The sequence below is a fragment of the Sorghum bicolor genome, chromosome 2, assembly GCF_000003195.3.
Source record: "Sorghum bicolor cultivar BTx623 chromosome 2, Sorghum_bicolor_NCBIv3, whole genome shotgun sequence".
NCBI lineage: Eukaryota > Viridiplantae > Streptophyta > Magnoliopsida > Poales > Poaceae > Sorghum > Sorghum bicolor.
Window position 1 is genome coordinate 76,158,610 of NC_012871.2, and position 16,932 is coordinate 76,175,541.

General features: G+C 44.9%; 2 protein-coding genes and 1 pseudogene across 2 annotated transcripts; 1 reads left to right on the plus strand and 2 right to left on the minus strand.

The window, feature by feature from the left end:
- Window positions 2,969-4,809, minus strand: LOC8078537 (protein FAR1-RELATED SEQUENCE 5). Its single transcript, XM_021454927.1, has 2 exons — window positions 4,521-4,809; window positions 2,969-4,222 (listed from the first exon to the last, which is right to left on the minus strand). The coding sequence occupies exon 2, from the start codon at window positions 4,145-4,147 to the stop codon at window positions 3,182-3,184; it is 966 nt and encodes a 321-aa protein (XP_021310602.1). The 5' UTR covers window positions 4,148-4,222; window positions 4,521-4,809; the 3' UTR covers window positions 2,969-3,181.
- On the plus strand, window positions 4,923-8,493 carry LOC8074435 (annotated as a pseudogene).
- On the minus strand, window positions 10,433-11,020 carry LOC8078539. Its single transcript, XM_002463332.2, has one exon. The coding sequence runs from the start codon at window positions 10,924-10,926 to the stop codon at window positions 10,582-10,584; it is 345 nt and encodes a 114-aa protein (XP_002463377.1). The 5' UTR covers window positions 10,927-11,020; the 3' UTR covers window positions 10,433-10,581.

Sequence of the window (16,932 nt, forward strand, 5' to 3'; positions counted from 1 at the left end):
CGTAGTGTGTTCCCGACATCAAACACCACATGCCTAGCTTCTCTTTCCAAAAGCATGGCGTGCACTACCCTTTCATTGCTAGACCACCTCTTGATCACTGTATTGCTCATTCTCGCTCGCAGCATTATCATAGCTAGTGTTGTCGTAGCTCCACCTCCCACTCCTCTACCTCCTCCACGACAACGTGCACCCTCTCTGACTCCAGGACCTCCTCCTACTCGTACTCCTCTTCCTCGTCCTCAATTGGGGGCTCCCGCCCGGGGTCCTATTCTTCCTCCCGCTCGGAAAGGTGTTCCACCTTATGCTCCTCCACTTCCCGCACCACGATTAGGGGCACCCCTCCCATCCTCTCCTCTTCCTCCAACTCGAGCTCCTATACTTCCTCCTCGTCGTAAGGGCGCTCCACCTTCCACTCCTCCACTTCCTACACCAAAATTAGGTGCACCCCTGCCGTCCCCTCCACAACCTCCAGCTCGTGCTCCTCTACTTCCTCCCCGTCGAAAGGGTCCTCCACCCTCTACTCCTCCACGTCCTGCACCAAGGTTAGGGGTACCCCTCCCATCCTCTCCTCTCCCTCCAACTCGTGCTCCTGTACTTCCTCCTCGTCGAAAGGGTACGCCACCTTCCACTCCTCCACGTCCTGCACCAAGATTAGGGGCACCCCTCCCGTCCTCTCCTCTTCCTCCAACTCGTGCTCCTGTACTTCCTCCCCGTCGAAAGGGTGCTCCACCTTCTACTACTCCAAAGCCAGCACCACGATTAGGGGCACCCTTCCCGTCCTCTCCAGTTCCTCCAACTCGTGCTCCGGGGCTTCCTCCCCGTCGGAAGGGTGCTCCACCAGCCACTCCTCCACGTCCTGCACCAAGATTAGGGGCACCCCTCCCGTCCTCTCCTCTTCCTCCAACTCGTGCTCCAGTGCTTCCTCCCCGTCGGAAGGGTGCTCCACCAGCCACTCCTCCACGTCCTGCACCAAGATTAGGGGCACCCCTCCCATCCTCTCCTCTTCCTCCAACTCATGCTCCTGTACTTCCTCCCCGTCGAAAGGGTGCTCCACCTTCCACTCCTCCACTTCCTACACCAAAATTAGGGGCACCCCTCCCGTCCCCTCCTCAACCTCAAGCTCGTGCTCCTGTACTTCCTCCCCGTTGGAAGGGTGCTCCACCTTCCATAGCTCCACAACCTACACCAAGATTAGGGGCACCCCTCCCATCCCGTCCTCAGCCTCCAGCTCGAGCTCCTCTACTTCCTCCCCGTCAGAAGGGTGCTCCACCTTCCACTCCTCCACGACCTGCACCAAGATTAGGGGCACCACTCCCATCTCCTATTCTTCCTCCTCCAGCTCGTGCTCGTATACCTCCTCCCCGTCGCAAGGGCACTCCACCTACTGCACCACGATTTAGGGCACCCATTCCATCTCCTATTATCCCTCCCCCTAAGAAGGGCATCCCACCCTCCACTCCTCCACTTCCTACACCACGATTAGGGGCACCCCTCCCGTCCCCTATTATCCGTCCCCCTAAGAAGGGCACTCCACCCTCCATTCCTCCACTTCCTCGTACTCCTATTCTCCCACCCCCTCGAAAGGGCGCTGCACCTTCTAGTCCTCCACTTCGTCCACCACGGCGGTTCGGGGCACCAGTGTCGTCTCCTCGTTTTCCTCCCATCAACTAGGGGCTCCTCCTCGCACTCCTATTCGTACAACACTTGGCTTAGATATCGCTTCTGGTTAAATCTACAATAATTTTGTACTATTTGTACTGATATATTAATAAATAAATGTAAGCATTTTCATGATTTTCAGCTTGGTATGTATGTTGATGCACATTTCAGTATTTTTATTGATAGTTTTTAGATTTCTAGCTTGATTTGTGTTGATTTTAATTAATTAAGAAGACATAGATGTAATAGCAAAAGCTCTTATATGCATGTCAGTCACTCATATATATACTCCGAGGTAATCATGGAAGTTTGTATTTCCATATGATGTACCTTCTATATGAAGTACGACATATCTTCTGGTATCTTTCCATATTATTGCGCTTGCCTTTCGCCCTAGCTGGTCTTAATTTGTTCCATACCCTTTGTAGTTTCTTAAAATAGGCATTAAAAAAAATTTAATACAATTTAAGAAAACACTCAAATAACGCATGTACCCATAGATTATTATAATAATAAAGTTTCTTTTCAAATCATGACTTCTTTTTTAACGAACCTTGTAAAATCAAAACAAAGTTATTATGTAAAATATATTATATTTTAATATAAATTTTAGAAGTCACGATGTACTCTATTTCAATAAGGAGGGAGTAGCTAAAAAATACCCTTCAAAAAAATACTACTGGAGTACTAACTAACGAACTAGGTGGAAAATTCAAGGATTTATATCACGCTAATTTAAAGTATAAATGCGTTATTAGTATTATTGTTTAAAGAGGGCAGGCTGTCAGGCTCTCGATGATACTCCTATAATGCCGTTATTAGCTTTTTACCAAATACACACTGCAATTTGAATGGAAATCAGTAGATTATTTGCCGTGACAGTTGCCAAATCAGCAGGCATGCATTTCATTGTCAGTGCACTCTCCCCTATTTAATGGCTCCCTCCCTCTCACCATTTTCGGACTCAGATTGGGTGACTTTATAGAGTAAAGTTACGTTGTAACTTTGCCTCAATCTCAATCGTCCAGATAACATCCAACGAGTATAGCTAGGACTTTGCTTTTCAGCCCAAGCCAGAAGCACAGGCGCTTCAACTCACCTCCATTCCCCGCCAAAATTGCAAGCAGACAGGCCAGCCTCTCTCTGTTTTTTAAACCAAATACTAATTCCTACAGGTCCCTGCTCCCTCCCTTGTTATAAGCAGCTCACAAGATCCAATGAACCTTAGTGTTTCCAGCAAAGGCTTCCAACACTTTGCAGATTGAAGCAAAATACACAGCAGCCGGTACCCTCAAGAGTGCAAAACAAATAAATACAAGGGACAACTATATTATAATTATCAGTAGAAATTAGAATTTTCCAGTTTGGGAGTTCTAGGTTCAAAACACAAATACATGCCACATTCAGTAATACAGTAGGTCACATAAGACTATAACGAGACCACAAAAGACTATAGTTGGGCCATTTCACTTCTACAATTTGGCCACAAAAGACTAAGATCAGATATGCTTCAGTAAAGACTTTATATATAGCCATGATATGCTTCAGTAAAGACTTTATATATAGCCTTTCCCATTGCCACATCTTGATCTGTATAGATAGTTCTAGGTTGCTTTCTATTATGTGCAGCTAAGAAAGTCTGAAAGAGCCATATAAATGAGTCCTCTGTTTCATCAAATAGAAGTGCAGCACCAAAAACAGTGGTTTCTCTAAACTGATTCAGGCCAAGAAAAACACCAAAAGGCCTATACTCTTTGTTGGTGCCAAAAGTAGTGTCAAACGTAACCACATCACCAAAGTGTGCATAGTCAAGAATCATCTTAGCATCAGCCCAGAATATGTTGGTTATATGCCCCTCACAATCTAACTGCAAAGCATATTGGAATGATGGATTTTCAACAATTTTGTCATGAAAATACTTCAACATACTTCCAGCCTGTCCAAAAGCCAAATCCCGCTGCCGTTTGCTTTGTAAATAATTTTTACGATCACGGCAAGTGTAGCTAAGGTTAAGTGGTCCACCAACTTGACGACTAGCCAACTCATGTGCAGCTTTTGGTCTAATTCCAGAATCATCTGCAGTCTCTATTTCAAAAGCTTGCAGCTCTGAAATTTTCCTTTGTGATGCCATCAAGTGCCGAGTTTCTGGCAAGTGAAGAAGGTGATTGTGTTCAAGCACAACATCAGTGACTTCATAATTTCCTGCAACTCGGTCCAATATAAGGCTCATTCGAGCTTTGCAATCAGTCCTTGTTTCAGCTCTAAAGCATTTGGTCGTATGATTTGTTTGCCCTTTTCTTCTAAGGCCCTCGTTGGAACAGACAAATCTGCATGAGGTCACCTTACCATCAAAGGTGCTTACATTTGTGTATCTTTTTCTCACATCAAAGCCTGTGCGACCCCCATATGCCAACCAAAACTGCCAAGCCTCATCTGCACTTTTGAACCTTAAGCCAATTTGAGGATCCTCCTTGTTTAATTCTGCCATGGCCTTGTACAGTAATCACAATTGCACAAATTTGTTCTCTGACCCACACATAAACTAGTTCTGTAACCTAAATAACTGACAAACCAGAACATATAAAATTTCTGTTGAAGCTTTAGATAATATAATGGACACAACAGTACATATGAAACAAGCTAGAGCAGCTAATATTCCTGACATGAAATTCAGCAAAATAATTCCTTCTGGTTCATGGATTATCAAATTAGATGGCATTCAAACATGTGGCTGCATTCTATTTTGTATTTTGGTAGATACTTGAGGTAGATTAATAAGCATTCATGCATGCTAGGGCACTAAAATAAAAAAAATAGTGCAATCGTGGACATCTCCATTACAGAGGGTGTGAATCTCGTACCTAGATATGGCATGACGCGAGAGAGCTCCTCCATGGCCGGGGCGGGTCTCCTGTTCTCCCGGCCGGCGCAGCCTCCACCTGCCCCGGGAGGTGCGGAGGGCAGCGCGGCCGGGCACCGGACGGCGCGCGGCGACGCGACGCGGCCAAAGGCCTGACGAACGGTGCGACAGAAGCACGGCGAGGAAGACGATGCGGTGCAGCAGCGAAGATTTCGCCGAAGCGCGGGCAGCGCTGTGCGCGTTGGCGGGAGCTGTGGGTCAGTTCGGCGTCGTTCCCGCGTCTCGTGTGTTCCGTCTCATTTATTAGCCTGAGCTGAAAGGTAGGAAATTTACTGTAGCCGTCAGATGGCAGGTGAAAGGTGGAGATTGAGAGAACGTTACGTTGTAACTTTGCTCGATAAAGTTACTGAATCCGGCTCCACCATTTTCCATACCTCCTGCTCCTGTACTTCCCCCACCCCATCGATCAGACGACCACCCATCACTACCCAGCAGCCATGGTGCTCACCATGGCCTCCGGCCAAGAAGACTCGCTCCTCCTCCCGACCACCTCCCCACTCCCGCCCCTCCTGGCCGTCTTCCTCCTAGCCGCCGTCCTCCTATGGCTCTCTCCTGGCGGTCCCGCGTGGGCGCTCTCCCGCTCCCGCCGCCCGCCGTCGGGCCCGACGGGCGTGGTCACCGCGCTCTCACCAGCCCCGCATTCGGCGACCGCCCCGTCAAGGACGCGGCGCGGCACCTGCTGTTCCACCGCGCCATGGGCTTCGCCCCGTCGGGCGACGCGGGCGCTGGCGCGGGCTCCGCCGCCTCGCCGCCGCGCACCACTTCGGACCGCGCCGCGTCGCTGGCGCCGCGCACCACCGCGTCTCCATCGGCGAGGCCATGCTCTCCGACGTCGCCGCCGCCACGGCGAGGTCTCCCTGAGGCGCGTGCTGCACGCCGCGTTGCTCAACCACATCATGGCCACCGTCTTCGGCAAGCGCTACGACCTGGCCAGCCCAGAGGGCGCGCTTCTCGACGAGATGGTCACCGAGGGCTATGACCTCCTGGGCACCTGCCATTGATCAAGTTCCTCGATCTCCAGGGCGTGCGCCGCCGGTGCAACAGGTTGGTCCAGAAGGTTGAGGTGTTCGTCGGTAAGATCATTCAGGATCATAGAGCGAGACGCGCGAACCGGAGGAGTCGACGACGATGAGTTCATGACCGACTTCGTCGACGTCCTTGTTGACCTCGAGGGAGAGGACAAGCTGTCTGATTCTGACATGATCGCTGTTCTTTGGGTAAGAATGTAAGATCAATCGTTTGGCATAGAGTTTTTTTTATTCATGTTCTTTCGCATGCATGATGCTAGCTTCTTAAACTTTGCGTTCATGCAAAAAATGGTTTGTTTTTTGTGTGTTGATCAGGAGATGATCTTCAGAGGCGCGGACACCGTGGCGATCCTGATGGGTGGATCATGTCGAGGATGCATGGTGCTGCACCCGGACATCCAAGCCAAAGCGCAGTCCGAGCTCGACGCCGTCGTGGCCACTCGCAACGTGACGGACGCCGACGTGGCGAACCTCCCCTACGTGCAGAGCGTCGTGAAGGAGACGCTGCGCATGCACCCGCCAGGGCCCGCTGCTGTCGTGGGCGCGCCTGGCCATCCACGACGCGCACGTCGGCGGCCACCCTGGTCCCCGCCGGCACCACGGCCATGGTGAACATGTGGGCGATCGCGCACGACCCCGCCATCTGGGCGGAGCCGGAGGAGTTCCGCCCCGAGCGGTTCCAGGAGGAGGAGGAGGACGTGAGCGTCCTCGGCGGCGACCTCCGCCTGGCCCCCTTCGGTGCCGGCCGCCGCGTATGCCCCGACAAGATGCTCGCCCTCGCCACCACCCACCTCTGGGTCGCCCAGCTGCTGCACCGGTTCGAGTGGGCCCCTGCGGGCGCCGCCAGCAGCGGCGGCGGCGGCGTCGACCTGTCGGAGCGCCTCAACATGTCGCTGGAGATGGCCACGCCGCTGGTGTGCAAGGCCGTGCCCAGGTCAGCCCCCCAGCTGCATGCAGGCCTAGCTAGCTAAGCGGCCGCCGTCAAGGTGTCTCCATGGTCCATGCATGAATGTCGTCGTCACAGTGTCTCTCCATGTATGCCTCAGCTACTGCAGCTTGTGGCTTGCTAGTTTTGGATGTCGAGGCCGGAAATAATGTGGTGTGTTCGCCTTTTTTACCATTTTATTCATGCGTCATGTTACTCTCACGACCGAAAATAATATAATCTGTCAGTCATTTAATAATTATCAGCCATTCAATAATTTTTTTCGTAGGCTCCTTCGATAGCCTTATATATAGTGGTCATGTTGGTGGTTGTTGCCTTATGTCATTGATAGATGCATATGTTGAATGTTTTTTTTTTTTTTTTGATCAAGTTATTCACCCGTTTTTACATATAGTGATTTGGTGAACACCACTCTAGCAGTCTAGCACCATCCAACACCCACTTTACTCCCTACCTACATAACGTTTTTTTATGCGCTTGTGAGTCGTGCGTATCTTTTCTTTCCCACACATTTGTTGGCCAATCTAAAGGGAAAAGGGTGTGGAAAGAATAAAGAGCAGGGAAAGGTTCTAGATGCAAATATACATAGAGAGAATTTTGTAAAAGTGGTTAGGATAATTTAGAAATAGTATAGAATTCTTGATGTGAAATTTTTCTATATTTTAGAAGTGGATTATTAGAAGTTTTTGGAGATGACTTTATTCCTTCCAATACATTTTTGTTGTAAAACTTCATATTTTTAGGAAAAAAATATTGAGTACTGAGATGCTCTAGAGATACAAAAATGTTGAAATTTTTTCTGCAATGGTAATCAAATTTAGAGAAAAAAGGTTACTTATAGGAAGTAAGATGCGAATATGGAGAACAAGCGTGCCTCTGTTTTCGGCCATGACTCCAACCCACCAAGACCATGTTGATCGAAACAAAGCCAGCTCCATCGAGACAAGCCTGCCTCTGTTTGAGTCTCATCCAACTACGCACATGCTTATATAACAACACCAAGGAAGCTGCTGCCGCGCCTGTCCTGTATGTAACAACACCAGCAAAAGGTGGACGTCACCAGAAGGTCATGTTAGTGGCAGTGTCACGAAGGGCACAACACCGCATGGAAATGCTTGACCTCCGCGAGGTCTTGTTAAACCAACTGGGGATGAGGCTATTAAATTGTACTTGGAGAGGTACAAAGGAACACCTCCTCCACACGTGACTGCAGCCCTAGCAGCACGCCATGTTAGCTAGAGCTGAACATTAGATAAAAGAGAGTATTAGGCATTAGAAACCCCCCCCCCCCCCCATTGCCTCTCTAGTTGCGAGTAATTCCTTAGGCTTCACACCTTATCCGGTAATCCTTGCCAAATAAGGTTTTAAGTTGTACTGCGTCTCTCACGTTCCTTCTTATTAATACTAGTAAACATGCCCGTGCGTTGCAACGGGAGAAAAAAATATCAAATGTTTATAAAAAGCAGTGATCAAAATGATACATATCTATTTATGTTGCACAAAATTTTAAAGCTACGGTTTATTTTAAGATGAGTATTACATCTACAATATAAGTTAATGTTGACAATAATATGATATTGTTCTTTTAATCCAATATCAAATTTAAAATATTTTTTGATATATTTTCTCCAATAAAATATTTAGTTGTAAATATATTAGAATTTTAATTTCTTATTTTCTTAATGTACATATGTTGGTACAATAATCAGAAAAGCATAGGTAGAGAAAACTTCCACTGAGCAACGGACGGTTCCATAATAGAGAAAATTGAACGTGTTTTTTTTTTGGAATTATAGGCATGGACTATTAGAATGTTGCTAAAATTAGACACACCACACGTAATGACACCATATAGAAAAAAAATCATTACTTCTAAGCTGAGTCTTTGTTTAGTTACCAAAAAATTTGTAAAATTTTTCAGATTTTCTGACACATCGAATCTTGCGGCATATGCATAGAGCATTAAATATAGATTAAAAAATAACTAATTGTATAGTTTGACTGTAATTTGCGAGACGAATTTTTTAAGTGTAGTTAATATGATTGCAAACGAAGTGTTACAGTATCCATTTTTGTTAAGAAATTTTAAAACTAAATAAGGCCCAAACCAAGAGAAGAGCTTCATAAAGCCGAAGAGGAGATCAATCAAGGGGAGAGAATACGTACGTGGCACCTCCTGCTCCACATCTTTCTGCTGCATATATATATCCAAACGCATGTCCTTTGGTCCGTCATCCGCTCCGCCACGCGCTTGGATTCAGGCAAGTAGGTGACCTCGGCGCCCCCTTCGCTAGCCCACGAGCATGTAGATCCGGAGTTGTGGCCGAGCCGTTTGGAGTTACCGGTGTTTGATGGTGGCGTCATTAGGCCGGTCGGTGGCGCACGAGAGCCCAACACAGGGGAGTTTCCTTCGGTGCATCATCTCCACCCGCATCCTCTAGCGCGCTTCCTCTCTCTCTCGATCTGATGTTGGCGCGCCACCTCCATCCGCATCCTTTAGCGCGCCTCCTCCCTCTCGATCTGATGTTGTTGTGGCATGATTACGGATTTTTCCTTCCTTCCCTTCTTTGAACTGTCATTTTTCGATTTCGAATGGTTATACAGTTCGATTCAATCTACTGCCTAAATGTGTTTAATTTATGGTCGATTTTGGTATGAATTTTGGATCCTTGTGCAAGATTTGAAGAATGTTGTTTTTTGTGATGGATTTTTATGGTAGGGCTTGTGTATGTTAGCATAGTATGTGTTCGATTTAGAGCTCTTTTTTATTCGAGTTGGATTTTTTGGCCGATTTCTTCTTTCCTTATTTTTGTCTGAGGGCCGAGGAAGAGATGTCAGACGAAAATTATGGCCAGACAAAAATTTTAGCTGTGATTTCGTTTTGGACTCGATCTGAAATTGGGCACCAAGTTATTTTGTGTGCGTGTTGGATTTGATTTTGTGCAGGAGCTCTCAGACTCCCAGGAGATTAGACGGACTACTATGTTTCTGATCCTGCCTAGCGTTATTATCTGGTATATCGTACCGAATCCAGTCTCTACAAAGGCCAGACGAAAATTGGTCCAGACCAAATTTGAGGCTGAAATTTTGCCTCTTTAGTATTAGGGGTATAGAGGTATAGATAAAAGTCGGCTCATCCGGATCTTTCAAACAAAAAAAAATCGTGTGGGCACCCTTGACTCCTAAGTGTAACTATACATTTTTTTTTCTTTCAAGTTAAGTGTAACTACATTTTACTCCTATAAGATGTAGGGAGTACTAAATTTTAGCTTATATAAAAATTGATTCAAAACAACAACACTTATTTGAATGAGACAACATATAAAATGACTGACTTGGGTTAATGATTTCCCCCCGTACGTGTTGTGACTGGGTCCATGTCCAATGGACCACTCCTATGTGCTAGTAGTATATGATACAAACGCTAGCTCCAAAGATATCCATCATGCAATTTATATACTGTTTTAACCATATACTTCTTCCGTCCTAGATTATATATCATTTTGGTTTCTTAAGAGTATAACTTTTGTTACGTACCTAAATATATGCTATGCCTAAATAAATATTAAAAACTATGTATTAAAAAAATAGAACTAAAATTTGGAATGAAGATAATATACCATAGTTTGAAATTTACTTGCAATTTCAAATACATGTAGAGTCACCCACTCATGTGCTCATGTATGATGCAACAAATATAATTGCTCCTCATCTAATAACATCTGTATAAATCAGATTGAAGATTGGTTCCTAGTAGTATATAGATAAGCAGAGACAAAAGTCTCAACAAACTTTAAACTTTAAAATACGCATGACATCAAATTAGAGCGTTTTTCAGGAAAAGAAAGAAATTAAACAAGTAAAAAAAGAGAGGCAACGATAGAATAACTCGAACTCCGTATCATAGAGATATATATGTTTGGACATTCTCCAAAATTAATTAACACAACAAAGGAAGATACAGCACCAGCAGTGGATACAGACAGGACAGGGCACAGGGGAGACGTGCCTCCTAACGATGGATCGGATCAGGCCCTCTTGACGGGGTCGAAGTTGGAGACGGCGACGACGGCGCCGACAATGGCGACGAGCACGACCCCGCCGGACACGATGCTGAGCAGGAAGTTCTTGAGCGACGGCGTGAGCGACTGCGCGGCCTCGGCGACGTCCGGCACCACCAGCGCCGCCGCCAGGGCCGCCGCGGTCAGCCCGGCCGCCGCCTTCTCCTTCACGGACGACGACGCGCGCACGGCCGTCATCCTCGCCGCCGCCCTCGGCTGCAGGGGCCGGAACGACGACGCGCCGAGCGGCTTCCTGAGCCCGGCCACGGACAGCGGCGCCGCGACGGCGGACAGAGACGCTGTTGCGGCCATGGCGACACGTACGGTAGTCTCGATCGCGCTAGCTAGCTGGAGTTTTGGCGCGGGGAGATCGGGTAGGATCGAGTGGGGATGGTTGGCGCGGAGAAAGGCTAAAGTAGGTTGGGTGGATAGCTAGGGAGGAGCTTGTTGGACGAGCCATGTCAGCGTGGGAGTCCGACGTGGGAAGCTGTGGTCGCGCCATTGCAGGATAAGGCTTATCTTGAGGAGGAGGCTCCGTGGCTGTGGTGTGCTCGTGTGCGAGGTTTAGATTTTGCTGCTTTTTTTTTTCTTTTTTCTGATTTTCATGCGTACGTTAACTTTGGAAAGGTAGGCCAGGGACAAGCATTTCGATGGTTTCTTTCCTACTATTCGTTAGCCAACTACAAGTTCGGTAAGCAGGCTACCTCACCAAGAGTGTCAATCTCACTTTTTGAAAAGTTATTTTTTTTAATTTAATTATATATAACAAAATATTAATATCTATGGTGCACAAAATAGTATAATATATTATCATTAGATGCAACGTCAAATATATTTTTATAATAGACTTATTTGAAGATACTATTATTAGTATTTTCTACTGATCTAGTTAAGCTTAAGAAAGTTTAATAAATAGGAACCAAGCATGCAGTGAAACCTCTTTTTAAGACGAAGGTAGTAATATTGTGTGCACTGCTATTAAATGTTCAAAGTAACATATGTCTACTGATACCTAAAATGGGTTTTCTGTACTGTGGACACTAGGAAATAGCAAGCACACTAGTGACCGAATTATGCTATTTATGTCGTCAATGGAGGTTGAAGAATAAGGTCAAACCAAGGTACCAGGGTAGGCGGAGTTGTTAGGCCAACGCTAGAAGAGGAGCCACTGTTGTAGAAGCCTAGAAGGGAGCACCCAAGATTGGAGCCTATTGTATCACGAAGAAAGCAGGCGACGAAGGTTGTGGATCGTATGGAAGCATATCTCGGTGACGCTAGGGGGAGGTTGGACTTGGAGATGGAGAAGAGGAGATCCAGTAGGGGAAGATTATTGTTTTTTTATTTCTGCTGACCTTAGAAGCAACATCGTCGCAGTTGAGGGGAAGACCATAGTGATACTGATAGCGGTTACAACTCAAGACAGTACTTTTCTTTAAGGGAGGCATCTATCCAGATACCTACTAATTAAGGTCTTGTTTGGTTCCCCTTACTAAATTTTAGCTAGCTAAACTTTGATCACTTTAGTAGCTAAAGTTCTAAACATATTGACTAAAATAAACTAAAATAGTTTAGTTTCATTAGTCACCTAAAAGTAACTAAAATAATTTTGGCTAGCTAAAATTTAGCAAGAGGAACCAAACAGACCCTAAGTGCTAGCTACTGCCTATTAGACTATCTCCAACAATCATCACCCAAAATACAAGACCTATTTGTCCTTTGAGTAGCGCTACAGGTAAAAAGTTCCATATCTATTTTTACTTTTCTCCAACAATAAGACCTAAAAGACAACACTCTCTTAGGTTTACCCTCATTTAATGCTTGATTTGGTTCATTAATTGAAATACACACACATGATTGCTGGGGGTATACCCCGTCCAACTCAGGTCCTTAGGCACTTTTTTGACAGTTTTAAGACTCAAGGGTCCCAAATTCCAAATCTCTGTAGCCCATAGTTTACATACCCCTGTTTAGATCAATTCTTCTAAAAAATGTACATTTCTCCAAAATATTTTAGTTTTTGGCTGCATCTAAACATGCCCTAGGAAAGCCAAGTCCTTATGAAAGAAACACTAATAATGCTGGATGCTACTGTGTTGGAGTTATAGTCTTAAAAGTGTGTGCCCATAAAAAAGGTACAAATAAAAGCTCTAGAATTGACCTACAGATTGAGCCTGCACGTAGCGTGTGGTTAATTATCTCTAGCCGCAAAGTGATCGAAACGATTTGCACAACTTAACGGAACAGATGTCAATGGCACGTTACTGAGCACTTCAACCGCGAATAGAAAAGGCCGGCAAGGGACCATGCAGAGGGGGCCGGCCAATGCGACGCTTCCCATGCAACTGATGTCCAAGCTAAAAGACCCGGTGGGCATAAGCACCGAGCAGCCCCACTGGCTACCACGTTAAAGAGACGCAACCCATCATCCGGGTCCGGGCAACTACAAGTGCTCTGAGGCTTTGTTTAGTTCAAAAAAATTTCAAAATTTTTCATCACATCAAATCTTACAATACATACATGTCCGTCACATCGAATCTTACGACACATACATAAAGTTATTAAATATAGACAAAAACAAAAACTAATTACACACTTTACTTGTAATTTACGAGACAAATATTTTGAGCCTAATTAGTCTATGATTGAACAATAGTTATCAAATACAAACAAAAGTGCTACAGTACCCAAAATCTAAAAAAATTGCTAACTGAACAAGGCTAAAGTTCCCCATGTCCTTGTTTAGTTTAAAAAAAATTGCAAAATTTTTAAGATTCCCCGTCACATCAAATTTTGCGACAAACATTAAATAGATAAAAATTAACTGATTGTACCTATAATTTGCGAGACGAACCTTTTGAACCTAGTTAATTCATGATTGAAAAATATTTGTCAAATACAAACAAAAATGCCGCAATGTCTATTTTGTAAAAAAAAATTAAACTAAACAAGGCCTTGGACTATTTGTACATAGAGATGTTTCTTATCTATAACTCTTATAAAGCAAAACCCCACTATCTATTTCTCTTGACATGCAATGTGTCCACCTCAGCAGTCCATTATCAACTCCACTATCTATTTCTTTTAAAATGCAAAGCGTCCACCTCAGCAGTCCACTATCATTTGCCTCTATCAATTTCTCCTGACATACAAGGTGTCCACCTCAGCAATCTACTATCTTTGCATTAAAGTTAACTAGCACAAGAATTATGACATCCACATCAGCGAGACACATCATCCACTATGGATACAATTTCCAATGATTATGCTAATAAAAGAGTTATATATTGATTATATTCCTCCTTCATACCCGCGGCAACGCGCGGAGAATCCTCCTAGTTCTTAGTAATGAGTAACAGGTCAACAAACCAAGCCCACATTATAGAAATCAACTGTCTCCTACACTGTTGATTTCGCTAAGCAAGACCAATGAGGAAGTCAATGAAGCTTTAGGCTCTTTTAGGAACTCAAATTGAATCCATGATTTTTTTCCAGGATGAAAAATCCATAAAGATATTATTTAGATAACCCATTTAGTTATTCATAGAAGATTTTCTATTCCCGAGTGTACCTTTCTCTTACTTGCAAATTAAGCTTTACAAGAGGAGAAGACAGCGCTGGACTTGTTCAAGGCCGCAACGACGTCGATCGTTGCAAGTGGTGAATCAACCTTCTTCTGGGTTGATAGCTAGCAAGGCTATGGGGTGTGTCAACTTGCACCTACGGTGTTCACGACTATTCCAAAGCATCGTTGGGGGACGACAGTGGCGGAGGCGCTGCAAGGCTTTGTTTGGGTGTGCCATATCACTGGGCCGTACTCGTTGAGATTGGTTGCAGAATTTGTGCAACTGTGCAGGGCAATTGAACATGTTCATCTGATGCCGGGAGTTCCAGCCACCTTCTCCTGTAATCCTAAACCAGCCAGCAGTACACAACGGCATCCGTTTATGGTGCGATGTTTTTTGGTTGCTCCAAGCCGCTGGGGGCAGCGTTGATCTGGAAGACTTCGGCGCCTCCTCGCGTAAAGTTCTTCTTCTGGCTTGCCCTCCACGGCAAATGTTGGACGACTACAGACTACAAGAAGAAAACTCATGCATCATCTGTGACCAATCAGCCGTGACTCTAGATCACATCATCCTGGGATGTGTTTTCAGCAGAGAAGTTTGGTCTACTTGCCTCAGGACGTATCACCTTCTTGGGCTTGTCACAATGCAGGAGGGACGAATTATGGTTTGGTGGACAGCATCGCGCAAGCTTCTTCCAAAGAAGCTGAGGTGCGGCTTCGACTCCTTATTCTTCTTGGTTGGCTGGAACCTATGGAAGGAGAGAAATAGTCGGACTTTTGACTGTGCCAGACGCCAGCCGCTACAACTTGCGCAACTCATCTTGGAGGAGGCTGCTCTCTAGATCGCAGCGAGGTACAGACGGTTGGGAGCTCTCGATGCTCGGCGCTCTGGTTGACTTGTGTCGTGCTACCTTTAGCACGCTCGTCTTTTCTGTTGCCCTCCTCCTTTTGGTTGGCTTCTTTGCTGTTCCTTGTGCTGGTGTGCGTATATGTTAAGTAATCCGTGGATTACTTTGTGTAACTCTCTGGATTTTATGTTTAATAAAACATATGTTGTTGCATGTTCTCGAAAAAAAAGAGATATTAGTGGCTGTTGTTCTCGTCGATGATACCAGACTGGCATCAATCGAAACGACAACATACGATAAATTAACGATGTGTTTTGATAGGAAGATAAAATCATTTGGCGATGGATCTCCGACGGGACATACACACAATGACACAACCAAGAAAAGAAACCATGAGTGCTTATCTAATCCAATTCGCCTCGATACAAACAAGATCAATATCAACCCAACCGGGCGAGCAAAAACAGAGTCTAAATGTCGATTCTTTACCTAGAATCTCCTCCATAAAAAGATCCTAACCCCGGATAAGAAGGAACGAATAGTCAATTCCGTTTGCAATTGGTGCTCCGTGCAGTATGAAACATATTTCTTGGGTGAATTTTTTTTGGGTACTTCGTATTTTTGTTTGTACTGTATTTTATAATTATTGTCTAATGAGCAACAAACTCTCGTGGAATATATTCAAGGAGGAATTGTACCTATTTAAATTTAATAAGTTCTATATTTTGCACGTGTGCTCACAATTTTATTAATGCATTCCGCTATTTATTCAGTGCTGATATGTCCTACAACAATAAGTCTCATCTCATGATATATGCTCGGAAACCTTCTTGTGATTATACCTCCGTTTATTTATTTTATAAGTCATATTTTGTTATTAATTAATAGTATTTTTCTCTTATAATAAATTACCGAACAATATGTTTAATCATAACTTTTTAGATAAACGAATAAGCTCGTAACAGACAGGTGGGTGTGTAATTCTTGGTGTAGGCCTTGATTTGAGAAACGGGCTCAAAAATCAAAATTGGCTTAGGCCTTGTTTTAGTTGTTGGGGCGAAAAGCTTTTGGGTATTGTAGTATTTTTATTTGTATTTCACAATTATTGTTCAACTATAAATAGATTCAAAAAATTTGTCTTGCAAATTACAACCAAACCATACACTTAATTGTTCTTTTTTATTTATATTTAATACTCCACATGTGATGCAAGATTCGATGTGACGAGGACTTAAAAAGTTTTTGGATTTTGGGGTGAACTAAACACCCATCACATTGAATCTTGCAGCATATATATAGAACATTAAATATAGATAAAAATAACTAATTACATAATTTGTCTATAAATTATGAGGCGAATCTTTTAAGCCTAGTTAGTCTATGATTAGACACTAATTGCTATACATGGCCATGCAGTCGCGGCTCGATGGGCCGGCCCATGGCTCGGTGGCCCGACCCGAGCACGGGCACGGCACGGTGGCCACTGGGCCCGAGCGGACCTGGCTTGAGGGACCAGACCGTGTCTAGGCCGCCACCCAGGCACGTGACATGGCTCGTTCCAACGGCCGACACAGTGAAAATGAATTGTAGGTGTAGTTATAACTTGTATATATGTGATGTTAATTATTATATTGGTGAAAATGATGAAATATTTCAGCATTTGGTAAAAATATTGATGGAAATGAGATATTGTCAGTTTGATGGGTCGTGGGCTTGCACGGCACGGAAACGGACCCGCGGGCCGTGCCTTGGGCTAAAGGCCAGACACGAAGCCCGTAGAGTCACGACCCACTAGGCACGACGGTCCATAACGACTTGACGATCTACGGCATGACACGACACGACACGACATTGGATCGACATGACACGGTTTGTTGGACATACTCCCTCCGTTCAAAAAAAGTGTCG

Coding starts and splice junctions, on each gene's coding strand:
- LOC8078537 (XM_021454927.1), bottom strand. CDS start 4,147: ATGGCAGAATTAAACAAGGAGGATCCTCAAATTGGCTTAAGGTTCAAA.
- LOC8078539 (XM_002463332.2), bottom strand. CDS start 10,926: ATGGCCGCAACAGCGTCTCTGTCCGCCGTCGCGGCGCCGCTGTCCGTG.